At 35.6% G+C, this 25,285-nt stretch overlaps 4 protein-coding genes across 8 annotated transcripts; 2 read left to right on the top strand and 2 right to left on the bottom strand.

Moving 5' to 3' along the window:
* Positions 1-1,474: 1,474 nt before the first annotated feature.
* LOC147569004 (Peptidase C78, ubiquitin fold modifier-specific peptidase 1/ 2) lies at positions 1,475-6,498 on the top strand. Of its 5 annotated transcripts, none has more exons than XM_086655458.1 (9): positions 1,475-1,759; positions 2,290-2,376; positions 2,473-2,569; positions 2,665-3,605; positions 3,721-3,835; positions 4,880-4,975; positions 5,056-5,146; positions 5,729-5,834; positions 6,206-6,498. In XM_086655458.1, exons 2-7 carry the CDS (start codon positions 2,318-2,320, stop codon positions 5,137-5,139), a joined length of 1,392 nt encoding a protein of 463 aa, XP_086511584.1. In that variant the 5' UTR covers positions 1,475-1,759; positions 2,290-2,317; the 3' UTR covers positions 5,140-5,146; positions 5,729-5,834; positions 6,206-6,498. The 5 variants fall into 5 exon arrangements, with proteins under 5 accessions (XP_086511584.1, XP_086511583.1, XP_086511585.1 ...); XM_086655457.1 differs by having other exon boundaries at positions 1,527-1,759; positions 5,056-5,153; XM_086655459.1 differs by having other exon boundaries at positions 1,630-1,939; positions 5,056-5,153.
* A 235-nt stretch (positions 6,499-6,733) lies between these two features.
* Positions 6,734-9,968, bottom strand: LOC147569005 (uncharacterized). Its single transcript, XM_086655462.1, has 6 exons — positions 9,701-9,968; positions 9,578-9,620; positions 9,409-9,489; positions 9,012-9,204; positions 7,568-7,835; positions 6,734-7,131 (listed from the first exon to the last, which is right to left on the bottom strand). Exons 1-6 carry the CDS (start codon positions 9,755-9,757, stop codon positions 6,925-6,927), a joined length of 849 nt encoding a protein of 282 aa, XP_086511588.1. The 5' UTR covers positions 9,758-9,968; the 3' UTR covers positions 6,734-6,924.
* A 3,626-nt stretch (positions 9,969-13,594) lies between these two features.
* On the top strand, positions 13,595-16,578 carry LOC147569006 (uncharacterized). The gene is made up of 6 exons (XM_086655463.1): positions 13,595-13,994; positions 15,003-15,202; positions 15,396-15,536; positions 15,628-15,708; positions 16,204-16,331; positions 16,444-16,578. Exons 1-6 carry the CDS (start codon positions 13,769-13,771, stop codon positions 16,487-16,489), a joined length of 822 nt encoding a protein of 273 aa, XP_086511589.1. The 5' UTR covers positions 13,595-13,768; the 3' UTR covers positions 16,490-16,578.
* Positions 16,579-16,969: 391 nt separating this feature from the next.
* On the bottom strand, positions 16,970-21,270 carry LOC147569007 (nuclear transport factor 2-like). The gene is made up of 10 exons (XM_086655465.1): positions 20,982-21,270; positions 20,648-20,729; positions 20,392-20,529; positions 19,711-19,999; positions 19,380-19,615; positions 19,003-19,180; positions 18,794-18,915; positions 18,628-18,693; positions 17,786-17,852; positions 16,970-17,550 (listed from the first exon to the last, which is right to left on the bottom strand). The coding sequence occupies exons 2-10, from the start codon at positions 20,696-20,698 to the stop codon at positions 17,219-17,221; spliced, it is 1,479 nt and encodes a 492-aa protein (XP_086511591.1). The 5' UTR covers positions 20,699-20,729; positions 20,982-21,270; the 3' UTR covers positions 16,970-17,218.
* Positions 21,271-25,285: the final 4,015 nt, after the last annotated feature.

The following is a 25,285-nucleotide window of genomic DNA, read 5'->3' on the forward strand; positions in this document are numbered from 1 at the left end:
TAGGAATTTTGGAATCGACATTAATTTTGTTTTGATCTTTTCGATCAACATAGAGTTGTTGTGCATCTCTTAAAGGATCCCAACCTAAACGCGGAAGATTATTCCAACATTCAAGATGAGAAGTATTTAAAAAAAAATTATCTGTTCCCAGATTCTTAAAGCTCTGAATACCAGCTGATGTAGATTGTTGCGGAAGCGTAAAAGTAATGGAATCCACCATTATTAATAAACTAAACTAACGAAATAAAACTGATAAAATAACGATAAACAATAAACTTGATTAATAATAAACTTGGTTGATAATATTCTCTGATCTGGTTAACAAAGACAGACTAGACTTCTCTTATATAGAGATTGTACTTTCCTAGATAGACTCAAATAAGGAAATAAGATAACTACTAATAATACTTTCCTTGATTGCTAAGACTCATAATTATGGAAACCCTAAATACTTAATTATAGAAACTACGCTAATGTAGCTTCTTGACCGTGAGGCCCACTATCACCATGGCCGTGAGGCCCAATAGGAAGATGGTCTCCATCAGATAAGAATAAGATGACTAATTTATAAGAATGAATGTGTAAAAAAAAAAAATCTAAAACAGTATAGATAGAAAAGGTTGAAACTAAAACCTAAACAATAATCTAATGATAATAACCATGAAAAATTGAAGAGAGTGTGAAATATGAACCACCCATTATAAAGCATCTGTTCTTTACAAAAAAAATTATGAAGCATCTGAGATTGTGAGTTGATTTCAAATAAAACAAAAAGTTTTGAAACTTGAAGTGAATAATTTAAAGAAATCTGCTCTAAGTGATTAGGGAGATTAAGTGATTAGAGTTTGTGAGGAAGAAGATGAGTTGATCGAAGAAGAAGATGAGTAAAATAAAGGGTTATTTCCCAAATGGCCCCCAACTTTGTGACCAGCTTTCCGCATGCCCCCTTACTTTAGCAATAATTTCCGTATGACCCCCTTTTTCCGTTATCTTTAACATTCCGTTACTCTCTCTCCATCTCATTTTCTCTCTCTGCCACATCATTTCAGCACGCCACCTCATCGTCTTCTCCGGCAAGTCGCCGGCAGGAAAATTGGTCGGCCGGCGACTTGCCGGAGAAGACGATGAGGTGGCGTGCTGAAATGATGTGGCAGAGAGAGAAAATGAGATGGAGGAAATAGAGTAACGGAATGTTAAAGATAACGGAAAAAGGGGGCCATACGAGAATTATTGCTAAAATAGGGGGTCAGGCAGGAAGCTGGTCACAAAGTTGGAGGCCATTTGGGAAATAACCCTAAAATAAATTAGGGGGTCTAAAGCGCAATATTGATTATAAAAGGGTAGACTGGGTATTGTTTAAAATATAACTATAAAGACGAAATATTCTCGAGTGATTCCATCAAAAGGGAGTCCAAATTGCAACTCTGGAAAAAAAAGAGTCCAAACATCAAGTCAATTATATCAGAAGGGGGTCGAAACAACAAATCTTCCGATTTATATTGAACTACACATCTCCATAAAACAAAATATTGTTTCCACATAGTAGAGCTTGCCTCAACACGGAGACGTTGATTAGATCATTAGACTAGATCAACTATAAATTCAAAATCCAAACTCATCACTTTCTTCTTTCCTAATCTAAAATCTCAAGGAGAAAAAGGAAAAAAAAAGGAAGAAATCAAAATACTTCTTTTCAAAAACCCATCACCATTGAAGCTCGGCAAGAAGGAAGGATAACGAGTAACTCACCCACCATAAGGTATATATATAAGTTATTTTCCCCACTCTTCCAAAAGTCTCTTCTTTTTCCCCCTTCTAAGAATATATAAAATTGCACGTAAGCTGTTCGATAAAATTCTTCAATGAATTTGAAAGGTCGAATCTTTCCTCTTATAAACCTCTAACTCAAAGAGGGCACTGATCATAAATGAAGTAAAAGGTTGTTCTTTATGTCCTTTAGGCTTTAGGGTTGATATCATGGCCTTCGAGACAATGTTCAATGTTTGATTTTGCTTTTTCAATCTTGATTTTGCTTATTCAATCTTGATTTTGCTTATTCAATCTTGATTTTGCTTATTGAATCTTTGTTCGATTATTAGTTATTATTTAAGTTCCACAAAATGAAATTTAGTTTGAATCAAACAAAATTTAGGGTATTTTTTGTTTTTGTAAGTGGCATGTAAAGACTTAAATTTGATATTTAACTACTAATATCATCTTTAGCATATTTCGTGAAAAGAACTAAGTAGTATATATATTTATGAATAAGTTGATTTATTATTTGTACAGAAGGTGAATATTCATATAAAGAAAAGCAATGTCGTTTTCGTCTTGTCCCTTATGTGATGAGATAATACTTTCAACAGAGCTAGAAAGGTACACATCACATCTCTATCTTCTTCTTTTGATTTCCTGTTGGATTTCATTGTTTTCTATGGTGATATCTGAACTATGGAGATATAATAAATGCAGGCATGTAAACTATCACTTTGAGGAGCAAGAACTAGCTGATGATGTGAAGTTAGCTCAACAAATTTCTTTAGCATCAACAAGCCCGCATAAAATTGCAGTAAGGTTTTCTTATTTACAAGTTTTTCATAGCAGATGTAAGTTTGTAAAAGTTTGTAAATGATTTGACGACCATACTTAATGACCCACTTGCAGGACAATCAAATTAATACTTACAGCTCTTTTAAATCCACTTTCGGAGATGATCCAAAAACCAGTACCTCGACGTATAATACGAAGATTATTGACAATAAAGAGTTACATATTCAAGAAAACACTTCTTGTCTAGTCCGTCTACAAAGTCGAGGCTCGTTGTACCAAGTTGAAGGTGGTCTCATGGCCTTGCTGAAGAGGTGCTTGGAAAAGGAAACAAACAATTCAACTTGTATTTTATCTGGTTATATTGATCATTACCAGTCTCGTGAATTAGAGGACTCTGGTTGGGGTTGTGGGTGGCGTAATATACAAATGATGGGTTCACATTTACTAATGCAGAGGCAAGAAGTGAGGAAAGTATTGTTTGGTGGTTCAGGATTTGTTCCAGATATCCCGGCTCTCCAGAGATGGCTTGAGATTGCTTGGGAAAGAGGTTTTGATATAGTTGGCGCAAATTCGTTTGATCATAAAATCTATGGCACAGATAAATGGATTGGAGCTACAGAATGTGCTACTCTCTTTCGCTCTTTTGGATTACGGGCAAGAATAATAGATTTTGATAGTAAAGAAACTGATTCCGTATGTAGTGGTACCAATCAACGGTTGAAATTTTTTGAGATCAACAACATAAACAAGAGAAGAAAAGAACTAGTTTATGGCCCAATGGACAAGTTTCTACAGAATAGAAAGAAAGGCGCTGTCCGAGCAGATCCTATTAGTCAGAGTGACTCCATAAATATTGGTGGTCATAGTAGTAGTGATCCTTCTACTTCCAAGAGTTCCGATAGCGATAAATCGCGAAGTGCAGATTATAAGTCAAATAAGTTTATCAAAAAGCAATTAAATGGTCATCATGTTCTTATGGATTGGGTGTGGAATTATTTTTCGGAGAAGGTCAACAGATCAAACAATCTTCAACGTGTTACCGTCAGTGACAGAACGTGAGTGGCAATATTTTTAGTAGGATTAGCTTATATTTTGAAAATTTTCTGCAACTTAAGTTGAAGCATTGTGATATGCTATTGTTAATTGTGAGTATCTTATTTTTGAAGTTAGGCCTTTGTATTTCCAACATGACGGCCATTCCAGAACCATTGTTGGGATTGAAGTCAAACAGCCCAAGCATGAGACAGCAAACGAATACACGCTTTTAGTCTTGGATCCTGGTCATGTAAGTCACAAAAAATTAACTGTTTATAGTTTATTATCTGTGCCTCATTTGTTTTCTTGAAGCCAAAGAAAATGAAAAATATTGCATGAAGATAACTACAAAAAAGAAACTCAAATTGCTAAATCGTTGTTCTCTTTTGTCCCATGCAAAATATAATCATCTTTGAAAGATTGGAAGCATTGCTCCAAGAAGCAAGCCCTCTCAAGTCCGAAATACGCTATAGCCTATATGTGGATATGGGTAACCTATGTAGTTGGTCTCGGTCTCGGTCTCGGTCCGGCCGAAGGCCGAGACGAGACCGAGACAGGCCGAGATTCTCGGTGAGACAGCAAATATAGAAACTTCAACTTTCTCTCTAGAATCACCTTCTTCTTCTTTGAAACTTCTTGACTTCTTGTATTCTTTGCTTCTTCTTAGTTCTTAATTCTAGTTGTACTATGTATTATAACTTAATTTCTGTATAAGGAAATCCCAATCTACTAAACTTTTGAAAGTTTCTAAAGAATTTATTAGTTTCTCTCTAAGGCATAAACCCTAAATATTCTATATAGTATTATTGCTGTTTATATTAGATACATTGGGAATATAATAAGTAGTTAAGATTTGAGAATATAATAAATAGTAGTACTTAATTTAGGTCAAAGAGTTTTCCAAAAAAAAAATCTAAATATTTGGAAGTTGCTGTCTCGGTCTCGGGTCTTGTCTCGGTCTCGGGTTGTCTCGACCGAGAAACTCGGCCAAGCCCTAACTCGGGGTCTCGGCCGAGTCTCGTCTCGGGAGAGGGCCGAGACCGAGACGAGACCCGAGATTCTCGGCCGTCTCGGCCGTCTCGGCCGAGACCAACTACATAGTGGGTAACCCGCAACTGATTTCTAATTGAACAGCCCTTCCTTGAATTTTTCAGCCCCTCCATTCAATTCCTTGCCCAAACAGAATTTCTTGACACGATTAATTCTTTGAATCTTGTTTGAAGTGTTTGATCTGTTGTCAAGTATTTAATCTTCGATTCGTACCCGTTCATTGAATTTTTGCTGGCATCTGCAGAGAACAGAAGCCCTGGAGAAGTCTCTAAAAGCAAATTTTGGGTGGCAAAAGCTTGTTAAAAGAGGGGTGCACACACTGAAGAAGCCACAGTATCAGGTCATATTGCATTTTGGACATTCATTTCTTAAACTTAACTATTATTCATAGTTAATTTTTGACACTATTTTTGCTTTCAGTTGTGTTATATTGATCCTGGAGTTGCCCGTGGAAAAGAGTTCGAACAGCTCAAGACCATAGATAGTGTCTACTTTTCATTGTAGAGAAAAGGTATCCTGTGAGTAGTTTCGACCTTTCCATTCCTTTGTGAATTATGATTTTCGTTCTTTGTTCATATTCTTAAGACACATTGATGCAGTTTCATCTTTCATTCATTCTTTCATTATGTTGGATCGAAAATGTTGAATGCTCTCTATTATTCTGTAAACATCATATCAATTATCCTATTTATACTGTTAATGCAACTTTCATATTTGCATGACCAAATCACCAAAACTATCTGGCGTACATTCGGCATTAGATATTATTAAGCAGAAAGTACACCAATACTTACAAAGAGAACTTAGAAAGTGTGCGACTAACAGAAGTTGGGAGCTAGCTTGGTAGTTAAGAGAGTCTTGTGGGAATACCCGAATTCAGGACCTCCTCTGTTAAAGGATGATTTCAGAAAATTTAGTCCATCTGTAGATGGTAATAAATCAAAAGTAAAATTTAGTAGATTTCAAATTGATTGGATGCAATTAAAAGGTTTGGAATTTTAATGAGATATTTATCTGTTATTTGTGAGTATCATCGTCGAGGTTCCACTTCAGTTTATTGCCTTGAATGATAATTTTTTCTGTTTTGCTTTAGTAAGCAGATTGAAGAGCCCAACCCTTTAACAAAGGAAAAATCAACGATGCAGCACTATCCCAAACTTTCCTCTTGAATTGGAATGTAAAAGAGGAAGACTCCTGAGGTAAGCTTCGTACATCTAGCTCTGTCTTCCTCCGACCCGATCTTCAATTTAGACAAATAGTTCGCCACTTGATTCTCGCTTCTTTGTATATGTTTAACGTGTAAGTCTAACCCTTCAAAATGAAGTTGATGTCGCTAAACTTTATGCCAAAGCCGTAGGGCCCTCCACTGCAACTTCTATTAGGAATAACTAATAAGCCTCTAATGTTCGTTTAGCTTACGGAATCAGAAGGAAAATTATTAGTACTAACTGGAAGCATAATTAATCTCTCTCCGTTTGGTTAGGAATATATCTCAATTATTAGTACTATCTCTGCTCTGTGGGTTTTTGCTGAAACTAATTTGCTTTTGCTTGTGTTCGTCTTCAATTAGGTTAAGTTCTGCTTCCTGCCCAGAGTTGCGTGCTCACAGATGATTCGGCATTATCCGTATTCATTCTGTTCATATAGATGACGATTAACTAGACACTAGTGCAAGTGCTTTTTAAAATTATTTCAAGTTGATGTAGTCCTAACTTAATTCGGACGAATAATTAATGCATTATGTATATTTGCTGCCTTTTTTGAACAGTTTATGCTCTAGTCTAGTGGGTGAGTTTTAAAATCCAACACTTCATATTGTATTAACAGATTTACCTTCTTCAAGGGTCATGGTTTACAGGCTTTTCCTTGGTTGCTCTAGTAGTCTGGTTTGTAATCATCTATGCTTGCAATATGATTGTACCTTTTTTTTCGTTATCTGAAAGATACAAGTTTGAAGGACTGCTACGTGAATAACAGAAGGAAACATTTTCAATTCAGACAGCTGGAAACTCATATTGAGTTCGGATAAAGTGGAAACCGAAAGTTTCGAATGAGTTGTAGGTGCAACTAACTAAATGGTCAAATTAAAATTAGGTCGTTGATAGTAACTTATTCAGCTAAAACGTGTTATTGTACGGTAAAAACAGAATCAGTTATGCTTCATTACAAGGTCAAAAAGTATATCGACTTTCAATGACATTCTCTCTCTACAGTATAGGCTAAACAACAAAATCTAACCGGATGAATGAGCCAAACATAAGTGCTCTCATATGAATTTGATGTGTATCCTTATACTGTAACTGTGAACAAGTATAGCTTCAAAACCACAGCCAACCCCAACTGCAGTAGAAAGATTCCCGCTACTATCAAGAACCATCTTTCACCAGCAGACATAATATGAGCTCGGAGATTTAGGGCAACAAATGTAGCTGACATGAACCCTGCTACACCAACGACTGCCCATCTTACTGCTTCCACTGGAACAACTGATAGGCACTGTTTTCAAATGTCAGAATTTCAGTATAAACATCTATAACCATGGAATTTGGGTTCTCGATTGTTGATTATAATGGAGAGGTCGAGATGCAATCTGTATGGGCTAAATTTAACGTAACATGTCAAATATCAGTATGTGAGTACTAGGTTAGTTTTCTTCTATTAGACACCACAACCGTATATCCCCTTCAATGGATCTAACAACTACAACAACTTAATATTCATAGCAGTGTCCGACACAGGACACGGCTATGAATATTAAGTTGTCTTATATTAAAAATACCTAAATAGATTTCCATGTGACATATCAGTATGTGAGTACTTGGTTAGTTTTTGAATAAAAAAGGATGGTCGTCTGTTTGGGGAACGAAAAACCATTAACTTCTTACATTAAAAATGAACTAAAAGAGTGAAAAACAAACCATGGAGAACTTACCGAGGCCGGAATGAATACAAAAAGAGAGTATCCATATAGACACCACAACTGGATAAGACCGGATGGTGCAGAGAAGTATTTGAGGAGGATATACAAGACAAGAGGAACTATGATCGCATAGCCGTAAAACAAGCCAGCCGACCATGTGATCATGTTAATGTCATAGTCCCAATCTTTCTTCTGTAGCCTGTGCGCCACATATGTCACAAAAGTGCCAATGGCTGCTGCGACAAATATTAAAGTTGTGCATATCCAGAATGGCCCGTACCTGATAAAAGATACACGGAAAAGAAATCTGTGATATGAAGACCTAGAATTATCAAAATAGTGAAGAGCCAGGGAACACTTCAAAGAAAAAACGTTTAGGGAAAGAGGATTTCTATTTGCTACCTTTTGTGAAGGCAATACATGGATTCCAACGAAAAAAAGAAGGAAATACATGGACTTCAGCGAAAAAGAAAGAAGGCAATATGTGGAAGCATGGAACTAAGAAATGAAACAAGGGGTGCTCAAAATAAGGTTATCCAGAACTTATTCTATTTTCTACCTGTTATATTTGTACTATAAATCATCAGTATCATGTTAGAAGAGAATTATGACCGTAAAAAGATAAAGAAGAAATGTGAAGATAAAAAAACTTAGTAAAACTTGCTCTAGAAAATAACAAATTATTTGTACAGCCTGATTGTTATCGGTAAGAAACTACACTTGTACGCAATATGAATTCAATCTGAAACAAACAACAAATTCATTCACAGATACTGCAATTGCCATTATCCCTATCTAAGTCAACTATTCTACAGAGAAATTCCCGAATGCTAATATCTAGTTAGATTATCATTGGATCAACTTGACTTCAAAAGGATTCTTAACATGTGTCTGTGCGAGCAGAACCCAAAGTATGAATTCAAGGTCAACGGAAGTCAAATTCTATAAATGAATGATTATTCATAATTTCACACTTCACTTGGCCTGATGCTAGAATTAGAGAAGCGAATTCCATTGATTAGCGACTGCAGACTGCTAATAAAAATTTATCACACTATCCCAGTTGACTTAGTGTCTGAACCACAATAAGTCAATAAACAATCAATAAATATGACACAGGGAAGCTGTGTAAATATGCATATGGAACTTGAGCACTAATTGTTTAACATCACGCCCATACAGAATCGAGAAAATGAAGTTTGGATGTATTGTTTGGTCAAGTAATCAACACTAAATAGCATGACTAGCAATTTTAACGAGCCTGGGTTACACATCAAAAGTATGAGATACTATTTCTAAACTTGAGTAATAGAATAGCGCGAATAGGAGAACTGACTTTAATCACAGATAACCACCACCAAATAAACGAAAATTATAACAAAGATTCAAATAACATCATAACATTTTATTGGAACATCGAAATAGGATCCAAGTGATTGGTGAAAGTACAACTTACAAGTCCGGGTTAGTGCTGGTCTTTTCAGTAAAACTTCCTTTGAATGGAATTAGTGAATCTTTGATCCTTTCTAAGACATCTGACGTGTCTACATCAAAGTATGGCTTGTAAGCTGCAACTGTAAATGATCGCATCCAACCACTTGGTTGAGCTTCTTCAGAATTACCACCAGATGCTGGTTTTGAAAATGAATCTGCAAATCAAAATAAAATAAAATAATCAGAACTCAAATAATTGTATTCTGTTCTTACAGATTCACTTATGCACCATACTTTGCTTAAGTGATGACCTAGTCTCTTTCCACAAATATATGCAGTTGAAGAGTAATTGAATCTTGACCTAAAAAAGTTTCATATACAATTCAAGTTTCGATGAGGAAAGATTTAATTTGGCATACCGTCAGCATCGCGAGGAGGACGATAACCACCAGAGATCTTTCCTTGAGTTTCAGATGGTGGAAATGTTTGAAGATTCGACTCTAAAAATACAGAAATTATTGAAAACGAATCAAAATCAAATAAATATATGTCAGGAAAGAAATCAACTGAAAGGAATGAGATTCTAACCTGTAAATTTGACGGTTGCGTGACCTGGATCTGATGAGACTGCCTGAAAGTTGAAAAAAAAAAAAAATCAAAAGATATATAAAGGCTGATAAGATCTAGAGAGAGAGAGAGAAAATGAATTACAGGAACAGATCCGGAAACTTTCTGGTTGTCGAGGCTGGTGTAGCCACTCGACATCATTTTTCTGCCCCGATTGAGTTTCGCGCGAAATCTCTCTCTCTCTCTCTCTCTCTCTCTCTCTCTCTATCTATTCAATGGATTCTTCTTCTTCTCGAGTGGAAGACAGATCTCTTTTTTTCTCTCTTTAATGAAATTAATCTCTCTCTTCTCTTCTCTATTTTTTTTTCTTCTTCGCAAATCTACTACGATGCTCGTTACAAGACAATGATTCATCGTGAAGATGGGATAAACACGTTAACTTTAACTCGTAAGTCATAACGAGTGATTTGGGGCATGACTAAGTTATTTTTTCGAGTTTGGAGTGTGTGTACCAATTTTGATTAATTTTATCATCAAAAAAATAACGACGTTAAACAATAACTAACGTTAGTTAAAAAAAGTGAGATGCTTCGTACACTGATTTTATTAAACTTTTGATGTCCCAAACACTAATTTTTCAAATTCAAGTTTTCCTAACACTATTGGTACAATTTTTTAGAGAATTGTTCAAAATAAAAATCTAATTTAATTCATAAAATATATTTACACGAGGGTATAACCCGTGCTCGCCGAGCACGAACAGTTCTATCAAATGCGTCACGTAAGGTTAGCTTTAAGATAATTGTGGCTTAACTCAAAATCTCTATAACTTAATACAGACATACGATAAATTTAGCATCAATTAAATGAAGGAGAGGGAATGAGATGTCTGGAGGAATGGGTGTGAGAAAGAAAGAGGATGACTAATACACGCCCCACATTGTAGCTATAGCCTATAGATGCCCCCCAATGGCTAAAGTTTTAAGGGATCCACATCTAAATGAAGCGCCTACAATGGGTACCTTTAAGTCTTCCCAAAGAAAATGGAATCTTTAAAAAGATACTCTTTCTTATAATTTGAACCCTTGGTTAAATTTTAATCAAATCTGGACTCTCAAACTTTGATGGAGTAAATCTCAATCATTTTTCTTAGTGCAAACCATACTTTCATTCATAAGTGATAATAATCACGAAGATACATGGTAGAAATTCTTATTTCTCTCCTCAACCTCATGAGAGTTACAGAAGACAAATTCATAGAACCTTCGACTGTAAAGTGCCTCATGAAGGGACATAAATTGACATGAAACAGACGCAAAGAAAAAGACCCTAAAGGTCGACAGAAAGATCATGAAGATCAAGAATGAAATGAGCCTGAAGGTCGACAATAAAAATTTTATTTAACTAGAATTACAAATAATGAAATTTATTATACTAATAATAACTAAACTAAAACTAAATAGCCCCCAACCGAGAGATCCATAGCCGCCATTGAAGGAAAATCACCTTCGCTTCCGTTCAAACTCTTCACCATCACCATAGACCATAGTCTAACCACCATAATACACCACGACCACCTTCTCATCAAGACCGCAACGACAACCACTCCGATCTGAGACCCTAGAAACTATCAATGGAGGAAAACAAACAAACAAACAAGAAAGGGTTCAGGCGAAGGGTCCTTCGCCGGTGTTCTCTCACTAAATTGGGTAGGAAGTAATCAACACAAGATCCTAAATACCATCAAAATTGGTCCTGAAGACCATTCAAATTCAGATTCACGGATGAACCACCGTGAAAAACCGCTTTATCTGCCAATAAAACTGCTTCCACCACCGTAACTGCTTCTACCATCGTGAGAAGTAAATTGATAATGAAGAAAGAAATCAAACATAAGGCGATTCGAATAAATCTCAACCATTAGAAGCAAACATGGGAGAGCAAATCTTAGCCGTTGGGAGGAGGGGGAAAGATACCTTCCTCCCTTATTATGTAGATAAACCTGCATGCTCAGTATTTCTCTCTGCTGACCACCATCATTTCTCTCTCTTTATCTCTCCTTTTCTCACTCTCTCTCGGCCCCCTCTCTATTTCTCTCCCTTTCTCTCACTCATTGTTTTGGCGAAGATGGAATATCTTTGTTGGAACCCTCCCTCGTCTTAGACGAAGACAAATGGTCTCATGTGAACTCTAAAATGTTCGAGGTTACTAAATAATTCCCTCACTTTCTTTTCTTCATTCCAATAGTGTGCGGCGGAGGGGAACAATTTCACTTGAAATCTTAAAACTCTCTATGCGGGTTACAAAGAAGGGAACCTTTCCTTATTCTGTCGGGACAATGGAAACATGGTAAGAGACTGTAGTAGGGTTAATATAAGATTTTTTCACCCAAAACTTAGATTATCCGATACAAAATGTTATTCTCCAATTCATCGTCGTAAAATTTTACATCTTTTGATCTTTTTGAACAACAATAAGGTACTTAAATACTGATAGAGATTAATTTTTAACATTAAGATAGTTTAATATTTATGAACAAAATGAATATTTATGGGTGTATTAATTTTTAGATCAATTTATGTGTGAAGAATGAATGAATGCATATCTGTGATATGTAGGTTCAAACACAAAGCTTATGAATTTATGTGAGTCTGGAGGTTTATGTCAATATGGTTAATGGATAGAAATAGGTTATCTCACGTAACGAGCATTGAAATTGAAAAAATAGTGTTTGAGGCATCTCACATTTTTAACTAACGGAAGAGTCAACTAACTTTAAGGTTATTAGACGCCGTTACTATTTGGATGATAAAGTTAGTCAAAGTTAATTCTTGCCCCCAAACTAAAAAAAAACTTTTTCATGTCTCAAAATCATCATCTTTACTTAGAGCATCTCCAATGCAAAACTCAAAAAATTCTCTATTCATACTATATGTCAAGTTTCAATTGAGATTCTCACTCCTACGTGGCGTTAATAGATATCCTCAATTTTTTTTGTGTCTCCAATGCAAAACTCTAAACTTATCTTATTTACTTATGTGGCATAGTTAGTTTAGTAAATAAATAGTTAGTTATTTTAGAAAATATAGAAGACTCGATTTCTATTGGTTGAAAATCAAATATTGATGAGTTGGACAATTAGAGATATCTCAAGAGGACACTCCAGAAATAGAGTGTCCTCTTGAGATATTTCTGTTCCACCCTCGACACGTCATCTTAGAGACCCAAATAGAGTGTTGCACTGGAGATTATTTTTAAGAAAAAACTCTAAAAATCCTAAGTGGCACTCAGAGTTTGTAAGATTGAGTGTTGCATTGGAGATGCTCTTATGTTTGTCCCTTTTACAGAATAACTATTAATATAATGTGAGTCCGAAGGTGTTAAGTCCACGATAAAAAGTCTAACAAGCTTAAGGTCCAAACTAAATAAAATAAAAGTAATAAGCCTATCTTTTGTAAGTTTTAATTGTCCGTAAGTTTACATAGATGTATCACTAATATGTTTATTTTTTACGCAACAGAAACTAAATTGTATTAAATAAAACGGGTCAAAACTCATATAGCTATTTAACGTAATTAAGACTCATATAGACTTGTGTAATATCTCTCACAACTTTAGATTTACCATGATTTGAAGATTATAAACACCATCCCTTGTACTCTATGTAAATGTCATGATCCAATATCTTTATTAGGCCATTTCATTAGACAAAATGCTACTTCAATTTTCCCTTCCGAATTTGATAATTTTTATGTATAATTTTTTCCTATGCGACCATCGACCTATTAAGATCGAAAAAAAACAAGATCGACCTATTAAGATTATTACTAACTTCTTTCAACAAAAAAAATAGAATATTATTGGCTTGCCATGTTTTTGAATATCAAGATTTACCCTTTATGTAAGCAAGTTGTAACAAAAAAAAAAGTTGTGCAGGCAGAGATTACCGCTCAAGTATGGCAGTAAATCCTATTATGTACACGTGTCATTACATTATTAGCTAAACACAAAATTAGAAACCTGTCTTAAAGTTTCACTAAAATTGCATGCTCTGTTCTTCGTGTCAAAATCAATCCTCAGAGATTTTATTGATTGAAAACAAAATCACAGAAACTCCTCTCTCTCTCTCTCTCTCTTCCTCTCTCTCTAATAAATCTATCTCCCTTTCTTTCTCTAAACTGTAAAACAATCTGTTTGTTGGATTAATCGATTATGGGGAGGCGAAGAACTTCACCTGTGAATATTTTGTTTGGATGGGTAAGAAAACAATCAATGAAAGTGAAAATCTTCTTGGGTTTTGTTTCTGCAATTTGTTCTTTAATTGCTTTGAAATTTTTAGTGAGAGATCATAATCACTTCTTTATAGCTTCTGAAGCTGTTCATGCTATTGGGATTTTAGTATTAATTTACAAGCTCACTACTCAAAAGACTTGTTCAGGTATATTTTGATTTCCTTCTTCTTCTTTGATTGATGAAATTCTGATCAATTTTAGGGTTTTACAGAAGAATTTCGCCCAAATAATAAGAAATTTCATGTTTGTTTCATGCATAAGATATCATAATCAGAAAAATCTTGTTGGGGAACTAAATTCTAGTGTTTACTTTTCCTAAGTCAGATCTGTAATCTGACTATATGTCTGAATTGACTCAGGATGAATTAAAAAATGTTTACTAGTCAGAATGGCTTGTTCATGTTTATTTTGGGTCAATTTGATTCATAAGCCATTCAGGTTAATTTTGGGTCGATTTGATTCAGAAATTTCAAATTCCGACAAGTCAGTCAGATTCGGACAATGAGAAAAAAAGAAACACCACCAAAATCTATAGGTCTCTGCTTAGTTATTATTATTTTTTTTGTTGAAACAGTCTCTGCTAAACTTCGACCTTTAGCCCAACTAATTATTTATACCCCAATAACCCAAATTCGATAACCCAAGGATTCCACCTCCTCTGGGATCGAGACCGGGACTTCCAGAAATATTTGGAGTTTATGTCAACACTTTAAACCACTTGGTCAACCAAGTGCTGACACTTTCTTTTTCATTTGATTTAACTTGTTGATAAATTTTGAGATTTTTTTAGGGATTTAATATGATTAACAATTTTGAATAATTCTTGGTGTTTAGTGTGGATATTTATTGTAGCAAGTATGAACATTTAACTAGAGGTTGTCCCGTGACCCAACAATTCAACTCACTAGTTACACAAGTTCAAATCTAAGTAGTGCGTTTTGAATGACCGTTCAACATGAACAATAGAGATCTTGTTTTTCTTAAGTAGTGACTTGTCTAACGAGTGGGATAAATTTGATGGGTTATTTAGCATTTCCATTGTTTACTTGCTCTAAATTGTGCACACTCTACTTTCAATTTTATAGTGATTAAAATTTAACCAACCATTTCCTATTTTCCGAATCATATTTCTAACGACTGATATGCCTCTTTAGGTCTTTCGTTGAAATCCCAAGAGCTCACTGCTATATTCCTTGCTGTAAGAGTCTATTGCAGTTTTTTCATGGAAGGGGATATTCATACAGTGCTCGATTGTGCAACTTTAATACCAACCATATGGGTCATATACATGATAAGATTCAAACTGAAATCAACCTACATCAAGGAACTCGACAACATGCCAATATACTATTTGGTAAGATAATTCTGCTATTAAACCACTGCAGTACTGTATTACCCGAGACAAATGTTTTTCGAAATTTATCACTCTTGCCTACTTTTGAATTCCTATTTTACCTCCATTTGATCGACTTATGTCATAATCGAGGAAGTATTTGATAACATTTCTATCCTTAAAGTAATGAGTCTTCTTTCTCCTATCGTGACAGTTGGTTCCCGCTGTTATCCTTGCCGTAGTTGTCCATCCATATACTTATCACAATGTCGTAAACAGAATGCTTTGGGCTTTCTGCGTGTACTTGGAATCTATCTCGGTGCTGCCTCAACTACGTTTAATGCAGAATGCAAAGGTTCGGTTATTAATAGATTTGGATGCGTGAAGTTAGAAAAAGCAAAATCAAGTACTAACTTGCTCTATTCTTTGTTAAATTTTGTTTTCAGATGGTTGAGCCATTTACTGCTCATTATGTTTTCGCATTAGGAGTTGCTAGGTTCTTGGCTTGTGCTCATTGGATATTTCAGGTGAGTTGTATAAACTAATTATTTTTCTTAACGAAAAAGCGTATCTTATACTTAAAGAATCACAATTTCCCTAAGGCATGAGTAATGGATAATAAGCTAAATAGTATTTTAGGATAGTTTGATACTGACCCGCACGTTAATGGCGATATTTGGACTACTCCACATTTTTTGTGAAATCACTTATATAGACCCCTTCTTTGGACGGAATGTGTCAGAACCGAGTTAACATTTTTTTTTTTTTAAGATTGAACCGACTTAACTTGGGTGTGTATCAAATACGAATGGTACATGTGAATATGTGATACTTGACAAAAATATTTTTCCCCTATATGGCTATATTAATCTTTCAACTGGTGCCTGGTGGTGAAGATGATAAGAAAGAACTTGAACATGAAGGAATGGTGGTTAAGATCTGGAGATGATGTAGTTTTTGTTGTTGAAGATGATGAAGTTACTTTAGTATACTTAAACCTTTTGTTGTGTTAATTAATGCAGATTTTCGACACCAACTGGAACTACATATTCTCGGCCGGGACTGGATTTTTCTGGATACCAATCGTTTTACTCTCAGAAGTTGTTCAGACTTTTATTTTGGCCGACTTCTGCTACTACTATGTCAAGAGGTAAATTGTGCTCCCCACTTAGCTACTTCTACCCGACCTTCTTTTTTTTGGTTTTGGTTCATTACAATATCAAACATTGATGTTCTTTTTCTGTTTTTCACTCTTTTTGCAGTGTCATTGAAGGCCAACTCTTAGTGAGACTTCCTTGTCCTGTCTGAGGTTCAATTTTGAAATTTAGGTTTTGTTGTTCACTTTTAGCTAACAATATATTTCTGAAGTTTAATTTAAACAGTTCAATCAGTTAAATAATTACTTTTCCTGATTCCATAGCTCAAATTTTAGCAGAATTATCATTTTTGTTAGAATTGCATCTCATTTTGGTGATAGATGATGCATACATGCCAATTGCCATGTAAGAATATTAGGCTAAGCGCACATCATGTTTGGCTTACAACTTACTAGATGAGTCAACCTGGAACATCCACATCATCTGCCATGTCATGTGGTCCGATAATTTGACAAATACTTGTCTGTAGATAATGACATACCGAGTATCTTCATATGATAATAATGTGATGAATTTTTATTAACAAAAGAGAAGTTCCACATCCTCTCTATCTCGCTCTAAATATCCAAGCCATAAAAGAAGCACGAATTAAAGAGTAAACCACTTCAGAATTGGGAACAAAATAAAAAAATGTCTAAAATCTGAGGACTAGAAATGATAAATCTAATATACTACAGACAGACCAGTTCCAAATTACTGGTAAGAATAATATCAACCAATCACGGTGCTTACGCTTACAAAAAGTATATTCGAGAAATAAACAGGAAAAGGAGAAGAAGTCAATTAAATCAAAATCTTCCTGAGAAATCTACTATCTGCCCTTCTGTGAACTTTGCAACCCAGAAGGAAGAAATGAATGTACTACATCTACACTGGTATTTTAAGCAGTCGCAGGTACCTTTTCTGTGCCAGTTTTAGCAGCCATGCCATTTGGGGGCCGGTTCACGCGAGCACCACTCCCACCGCTCCCACCACCACTGTTTCTACCACTCGAATGGCCAACCCTTTGATACACTCCATCGTTTGAATGGCCTGAACCTACTCCCCTTCCGCCGCCACCATTTCGGTTATTGAATTCGGACCTGTTGTTGGAATCAACCCAACCATAACCTCTTCCTGAATTGCCGTAATTACCACCACGCCCTCTTGCCCCTTCATTTCTGAATCCATTACCACTTCCTCTCCCAGGAGGATATCTACCTCTGTTACTCCCTGTAGAAGAACGGATCAAGCACCCTTTTCATTTCAAAGAAACTAAAGGAAGAAAAGGATAAAGCTGTCTTGTACTATTTCAGAAAAAGGAGAAAATATAGCAGTAAGCAGATTATGGCTACTGTAAAAATAAACGGCCATCCCTTTTCACTGAAGACAAATAGGAACTTGCTCAAGTAAGCAAAGAAGAATAAATATCAATGGAAGCCAACTCAAAGTGGTAATTCAAACTTGCCTCGAGAGCTAGAAGCTCGTTTGCCCTCAACATATGCCTGACGACCACCAATCGTAATGGGGGAAGCCTAAAAAAAATCATATACGAGTTAAGCAGGATATTATCAGTAGTAGTGAAAGTAGGTCAGCAATTCAAGCTAAAAACCAGTTGAAAAATGGGCACTCGACTTACTGAGAGATTAGCATTAGAATGTTAAATCCTTTTGCCCTTATGATCAAAGTTAACTAATAGGTCTATAATTATACATGGACTACCTTCACTTGAACGCTTAAGTTGCATATTGTGTAAGTGATTTACCACATTAATCTTGCTTCATGTCTACCTACCTAAAGGAAATCGCTACTTCATGACAGTCCAACATATTGGAGAGTCGAGATAAAGAAATCTAAGAGCCTTCAACAGGTCATTGTTTTAGACTCTTAGCCAACAACATTATTACTAATTCACTATTATACGCAACGAGATTGTGTGAACAAAACAACGATTGTTTCCATTTCTCTAAACAGGATTTTATTGTATTCATAATCACAGGAAACATAAACATAAACTTCTCTGTAGATGAATGAAGTTCTTGGCTTTGATTGCCCATACAGGTCAAGAAGATAATTGTTCAGATACAATGAAGCTGCTTCTTTCAGTGGATTGATCATATTCCGATGTGTGAATCAACACTATTCTGACTATAACAAGTAGTAGTATACTACTTCTCTACAAATTACCCTACTTTTAGACAAGCAGAGTTAGATATGATTTAGACTAAAGAAGTAACTTTCCAAGTCCGCAATGAACGAAGAGAACAAGGGACAAAAATAAAGGGAAATTATGATAGCAAGACAATATACCGCTATTGCACCTTGCACAGCACTTGCTGTCTCAAACTCCACAAAACCGAAGCAGAATCCTTGTTGCTGCAAAATAAGCATACATAGATTTTCTATTAACAAGGGGAAAAACCAATAAAGAAATTAACACATGAAGAAAACAAAATGAAAAATCCAATCAAGAAACCTTATTGCTTCTAACTTGAATGCCACCACTCTTGATAGGTCCAAACGTCTTGAACTCTTCCTCTAGTTGGGAAGGAGTTGCATTTATCGGAAGATTCTTTATGTAAATAGAGTGACCATCAGCTGGCACATGCAAAAAGAGGTCAATGAACCAACAAGACAACAGTAATAGACAAACCCAAGACAAAAATAATTATGCCGCAACCAAACCTTCTCCTTCTGCTGCACTGCCATTCTCTGCGGCATTTGAACCCAAAGCAGGTGTCTCAGTTGTTGGAACTGGTGTTGGTACAGAGGGAACCTGAACATCGTTATTTTCAGTTGCGGGCCTTTCAGGAATAGCCTTAGGAATGGGTTTGGGTAATGGACTTTCCTTCATCACCTTCACCTGCAATAATAAATAAGTGTTTCATTATGCTCAAAGACAATGTATGTGTATGAAGACAAAAGTATTAACTTGGTATTCAAACAATCCTCAAACAATAGCCACATGGTGTAATACGCATCACTGATTAATTAAACAAACAGTAGATGACTACAAATGATATGCACAAATAGAAGATTGGAGTGAAAAGGGCAACACTTACGATAGAAGCATACGACTTCTTAGGAGTATCTTCCAGTTCCAGGGGAAAGGAGTTGGACTCCGATACACACTGCAGATCTTCCTGAACTTCACGAACAACCACAACTGGTGCTTTCTCCTCCACAACTGCACGATCTCCATTCTCTAATGGGACATTTAACTTTTCAACATTAGCTTCTTCTTTTGGCAATTGAGGTGGATGCTCAGAAGCCCGAGGCTCTTGTGGTGCAGCAGGTTCTGTAAATAACCCAGTAATAAATCACAACGAGAAAAGGAAAAGAAAACGACAAATCAGAGCTAAAAAACAAGCAAACATATTAACACTTATATACCCTGAATTGGAGTTGGAATGGCAACAAAACCATTAGACAGACTTCCGTTTACATCATGATGTTCGACCTCTTCGACATATCTAAAAATGTCGTTCAAAACAAAGTAGCCTTTCTCTTGAGGAGCAAGAAAGAAACTCTGGGTAAAATTTCGTTTCACATTGTCTTTGACAGTCAAATGGCCAGTGACAAGTACGATAACTCCACCATCTACCGAGTCTTGGGTATCCACTGTCTTTATCTCTGCCTCACATTCCGTATAACCAAGAGAGAGTATTTTCTCATTGATAGCCTGTTTCACAACATAACAACCAACAATAAAACAAAATTCCAAATAACCCCACTTAGTTGTCTCAGTCTCTCAGATGGTATCACAGGCGCTGACGACTCATCTCTAAGGGTGGGGGCTTGGTGTTTCAGGGGAATGTTATAGTGTCACATCGCATGTGAGGACATCCGGAGCATAGGCTACAGGTGCGTGCTCAAGTATAATGAGCGTCGCCTTCCGGGTGGGCCCATGGAAAACCCTGCACCCATTGGGTTTGTGCCGAGTGTCAGGATATCGATAGCTGCTAAGGTTTGGGGCATTACATATGGTTCTTTCAAAGTCCGAGAGATATTCTCGACCCATTAATTATCATGTCTAAATCAAATTATTTTCAACTACTAACTTAAAAAACTTACTTGTTTGGTAGTAACAAAACTCATGCAACCATTGGGCTCAGGACGTCCAAACTTGCTAATGTCCTGGTAAAAGTGATAAACCATGCCTGGATTTTGATGCAATATAAGATAGTATTGATGGACAAAAGCATTCCCAACCTAAGAAAAGAAATAGAACAATAAATTTGAGTTCTTTTACAAACTAAAAAGTAAATGAAAACAACAAAAGATTGAAAAGAAGAAGGTAGCAGAGCTAATTTGAAACCCAATTTCTTACAATTTGGGAAGGAGAGCATCCTCCATAAGTAGGTTGCTGTGTCGACCCCATTGTTAATCAAACAAGCTCCAAAAGCAGTTCTCTGATTCAATATATTTGAAAGAGAAGTTGAATTAAAACACGTAAATGAAATCAATCTCAGATAAACTTATACAAGTGTAACCCTAGATACTGAAGAACTATGGAAATGTGGAGATCACTGAGAAAAACAACTTCCACAAAAAAAGATAAATAAACAAAAGGAGTGATGAATTTGTAGGGAGATAGAGAGAGAGATGGCGAGAGATCTACAGATCGGAGGATTAAGAGAGAATTTGATCCATGAAAATCGTACCTGGTTTTGTTATTTGATCGAAGAGATTTGTTGTAGATGAAGAAGAACAGACCTCTTCTCACCCCAAACTCTCTTCGTTCTTTTAGGGTTTTGTTTTCGGATTGTATTGGTGCGGCGCATAGGGATGCAAAATCCGGCCCGAATTGCAAATTGTGGATCGGATTATCATTCGGGTAAAATGGTGGATTTGACCCTAAATGCTTATCCAATCTCCCTTTTCCTATTTTTTTTTTTTTTTGAGTTAAACCAGAATCTTTATTCATACCAATCCAGAACATTACATGGTCTTGAGATTTTTGACTCATTTGATTACAACATGAGATTTACAGAAGTAAATTATAGCACGGAATTTACAAAAGTAACTTACAACATGCAGGGAAAAGAGTACAACATTACAATAACTAAATGAAAAGACCCTAAAGGTCACGAAATGAAAAGATCCTACAAATCACAAATGAGAAGACCCTGAAGGTCATAAACTTTATTATATTAAAAAATATATATAATGATGAACCTAGAAGAGAAATGGAGAGTGTGCGAGTCTGTCAGACTGAAGTTGTTGAGCGAAGACAAATTATTTTTTTTTTCTTTTCCTTTCGTCTTCTCGATGTCTGTTGTAGTGCCCTAGAACTGATGGTGAATTTATGAATTTTCACGATGTGAATCCATCAAATCTAGTGTTGATTACCATTTATTTGAATCTCATGTCATTTGCTTGATTTATTAGTATCTTCTTAAATTGTACCCCAAAAATGATCTCTCAAGAACTACATAATTTCGAACAAGGTGTTGTAAGGAGAAGATCTTAAAAAAAACATAAAACATCTTTCACAGAATTTCTTTCAACCTTTGCTTGCTTTTTTCGAAATCTGTTGTTACTCAAAAAGGTTAATTAATACTAAAATAGGATATCCACCGCCACTAAATGGTGGATTCCGACGAAGAGAATCCCTTAACGCGTTTCTTGTTTAAGTAGGTGGTTGATGTGTCATCTCCCTTCCCGTACACTTCTATCATCAATTTTTAGAGGTCTTCGGTGGGGGTGAGATTTTGGCCCGTGGCCCTGTACCCGCATACGTCCGGTGACCGAGCCGGTCAAAACCCGTCCGACCGATATATGTTTAGTGGACAAACCAAGGAATGAAAAAACATTTCGATCTGTGTTGAAATTTTACAATTTTGCGGAACTGATAGAAATGATAGAAATATTAGTTTAAGGGGATATTTGCAACTATATAACTATAAAGTTGATAGATTTGTGACAAATTTGAGTTAATTAGAGGGCTTATCTAAAATAATGTCAATTAGAGTGCTAATATGCAATAAAGTATGTTAGTTCAGGGGCTAAACTCAAACCCGACTGTAAAATCAGGGGGCCAAACTCAAAACCCGACTACAAAATCAGGGGACTAATTTGAAATAACGAGGACTTACAAAATAACACATAAATCTTGATGTGCCCTGCTTAGTATTAAAATAAAATCACTCCCTATTTAATTTTCCAAATCTCTTCGTCTACGACCTCTCAGTTCAAGTGTTCAAAGAAGCTTCTTTTTCCTCGCTCTCTCTAGATTTTCTCTAAAAATTAGGCAACAAAATTCTCGAAGAAGGCTAAGTTATGATTCAGTGAAGAAAGAGGAAGAATTTAGTTGAAGAAATTAGAAGAAAATTTAAAGAAGAAACCTAACAGTGAAGAAGACTAAGTTTCGATTCGGGTATGACTTTCAATTCTTATGAGTTAGGGTTTACAAAACCTTTGGAATGACTGAAATCCAGACCGAATCTTTACGAAATCATATTATTCATCTCAATTTTCTTCTTTTGAAAAAAAAACTGTGAGAAACTCAGAATCAACTAGGGTTTCGAAACCCTAACCTCTTTTTCGAGATTTCGTGTCAGATTTCGGTGGAAGTTTGACACGAAATTTTTGTATGCAAACTTTCGTGTCGATGGAAGAAAACCCAACAAATTTCAACCATTTCGGCCGAAATTTTTCGACATTTCATTCCTTGGGACAAACACAGACAACGGACCTAACTTGTGTACTGCCTGAGTCCACCCCTTAGGTTGTCCGTCTACCCGTCCGTAATACCCACCCATAATTAGTATGAATGTTCAGAGTAAGATGGTAGTGTTAGATTAAATTAAGCTATGTCATATAACCCTCGAAATCAAAAGAAGTCTAACCCTTTCCTTTACTCTTCTCTTCGACTCTCTTCGAGTCATTTCTCTTTTAGTTTTCAGTGGCGAAATCCCAACTGTTAATCATAGTCGATTATTCTCTCTCCAGGGGCGCCTCGAGCCCAAAGCCACCAAAACTATCACTTTGGCCCCAAATAATGAAGGGCCTCATGTTTCTTATTTCAAATTGAGTTTCAATCCAATTTCAACCATAATTTAAGGTGTAGCTTAGTGGTAAAGAATTTTAAACATGGATAAGAGGTCAACGGTTCAATTCTCCCCTTTGCATTATTCAAATTTTATTTAATTTTTTCTAATATCCATTATATAGAGTCAAAGTACATTGACACATGATGTTGTGTTATCGTGGTTTATGATAAATGGATTGGAAAAAAATAGGTTGGTTTTAGCCATTTGGACGCAATTTTATTTTCATAGAAGTATGCGTTTTCTTAATCCAAAATTTATGACGAGAAGTGTTAATTCATCTGTAACAACAATCTGTTACAGATGGGCTTCTTACTGTATAAAAGTGAAAACCTATGTTTTTCTTTCTATCTTAACAATTTACTTGATCCTGTTTCTACTAAGTTTCTACGGATACTCGCTTCAATATTGTTTTTAAAGACAATGCTAGATAGCGATAGATTTTATCACATTATTTAACATTGGATCATCAATTCGCTTTTAAGATTTTACAAAGAGATACATTTTTGTGTCTTGGAAATAGATCAAACAACATCATATAACTGATGGAATCAAATCTTATTCCACACAGTTCTTCTTACTGATTCTTCCTCTTCTCCTTGTTCACTTCTCTCTAACATGGATCACATATTCATTTCCTAAAGTTACAAAAATTAAATTTGATGAAGGATTTAATCCATTTGTTGGTGATTTATATGATTAAGAAATGGAAGTATGGATAAAGATGTCAGTGAGAAAAGAAGATTCAATATCGCCGAATTATACGATGAACAATTCAAGGAGATTGAAGATGAAATAACAAGTCAAGAGAAAAGAACTATCAAGATTTCACTTTTATTAGTTTAATTTTATTGTTGTAATTTTCTCTTTGTCGACCTTTAGAGCCTTTAATTCTCGATCTATAGGATCTTTTTGTCGACTTTTATGGTCTTTAATTCTCGATCTATATGATCTTTGTGTCCGTGTCTAGTCAATTTTTTCCCTTCATGAGGCACTTTACATTTGAATGTATGTAACTCTCATGAAGTTTTGGTAGGAGAGGAATAAGAATTCTACCATGTACTTTGTGATGTTCATTGATTAATGAAAGTATGGTTTGGATAAAAAAAAAACTAATGTCGTGTCAAGAAAGTGTTAATTAGTGTGTCAAAAATATTAGATCAATATAGCTAGCCTCAATGGCAGTGTTTTACATGTAGGTTTCTTGTGCATATAGAAATTCTATGTAAGGAATATTGAAGAGGATGATAGAGATGATGAAGAGGATTAAAGGATACTACTGTACTGTTCTTGTGGCAACCTGAGAGAGAGAAGAGACAGAGGGGTCAGACATGGGGTTTCCCTTATAATCTCCCCCTCTCGGTGTCTTATCATCATCACTTATTTAAGTTTGTTATCTTTTGTTTAACTGTCTTCCTCCTCTCCATGGTGGTTCAGATCATCGAAATATCGAGTGGTTTGGAAGATTCAATGGAGAGGTGGTTATAAAAAAAAATTGAGAGAGAAAAGAAGATAAAAGGAGGAGAGTGGTATCTTAAACAAAAGAAAGTAGTATTACTTGGAGAGACAGCAGGTGAGAAAAAAAATGAAGGACAAAAGAGGAAATAAAAATGCGACGGTAGCAGTTACGTGCCAAAATAGTTAGTTTTGGGAGGCAAGTCAAAGTATAGGAAGCTAATAGTAAGTTGGTCACAACATGAGAGCTAAATAAGAATAAACACTAAAAACAACTTCATAAAACCTAAAGCCACGTCATTAGGGCTCAGATCAAGTGGGATTTAGGTTAATTTAATCTTTCTATTTTTATACAAGAGTTCCTATTTCTTTCTTTATGATCATCTCCAAAATCCTCATCTGCCTATCTAACACTCCTCTCTACTCATCATCATCAACTCTCAAGTCCTAGTAGTGACCAA

The sequence above is a fragment of the Eschscholzia californica genome, unplaced genomic scaffold (assembly GCF_041429995.1).
Source record: "Eschscholzia californica isolate CP2 unplaced genomic scaffold, dmEscCali1.0.p SCAF_1, whole genome shotgun sequence".
In the NCBI taxonomy this organism is placed as follows: Eukaryota; Viridiplantae; Streptophyta; class Magnoliopsida; order Ranunculales; family Papaveraceae; genus Eschscholzia; species Eschscholzia californica.

Bases quoted from the DNA above. Each gene is read 5' to 3' on its own strand.
- LOC147569004 (XM_086655458.1), top strand. From the start codon at position 2,318: ATGTCGTTTTCGTCTTGTCCCTTATGTGATGAGATAATACTTTCAACA. The intron at 3,836-4,879 runs GTAAGTCACAAA...TGGCATCTGCAG, and splicing joins TAGTCTTGGATCCTGGTCAT to AGAACAGAAGCCCTGGAGAA. The intron at 4,976-5,055 runs GTCATATTGCAT...TTTTGCTTTCAG, and splicing joins TGAAGAAGCCACAGTATCAG to TTGTGTTATATTGATCCTGG.
- LOC147569005 (XM_086655462.1), bottom strand. From the start codon at position 9,757: ATGATGTCGAGTGGCTACACCAGCCTCGACAACCAGAAAGTTTCCGGA. The intron at 9,490-9,577 runs GTTAGAATCTCA...CTGTATTTTTAG, and splicing joins CGCAACCGTCAAATTTACAG to AGTCGAATCTTCAAACATTT. The intron at 7,132-7,567 runs GTAAGTTCTCCA...ATTTGAAAACAG, and splicing joins TTGTATTCATTCCGGCCTCG to TGCCTATCAGTTGTTCCAGT.
- LOC147569006 (XM_086655463.1), top strand. From the start codon at position 13,769: ATGGGGAGGCGAAGAACTTCACCTGTGAATATTTTGTTTGGATGGGTA. The intron at 15,537-15,627 runs GTTCGGTTATTA...TTTTGTTTTCAG, and splicing joins GTTTAATGCAGAATGCAAAG to ATGGTTGAGCCATTTACTGC. The intron at 16,332-16,443 runs GTAAATTGTGCT...CTCTTTTTGCAG, and splicing joins TGCTACTACTATGTCAAGAG to TGTCATTGAAGGCCAACTCT.
- LOC147569007 (XM_086655465.1), bottom strand. From the start codon at position 20,698: ATGGGGTCGACACAGCAACCTACTTATGGAGGATGCTCTCCTTCCCAA. The intron at 20,000-20,391 runs GTAAGTTTTTTA...GTTGTGAAACAG, and splicing joins GTTTTGTTACTACCAAACAA to GCTATCAATGAGAAAATACT. The intron at 17,853-18,627 runs GTATATTGTCTT...GATTTTTTTTAG, and splicing joins CTGTGCAAGGTGCAATAGCG to GCTTCCCCCATTACGATTGG.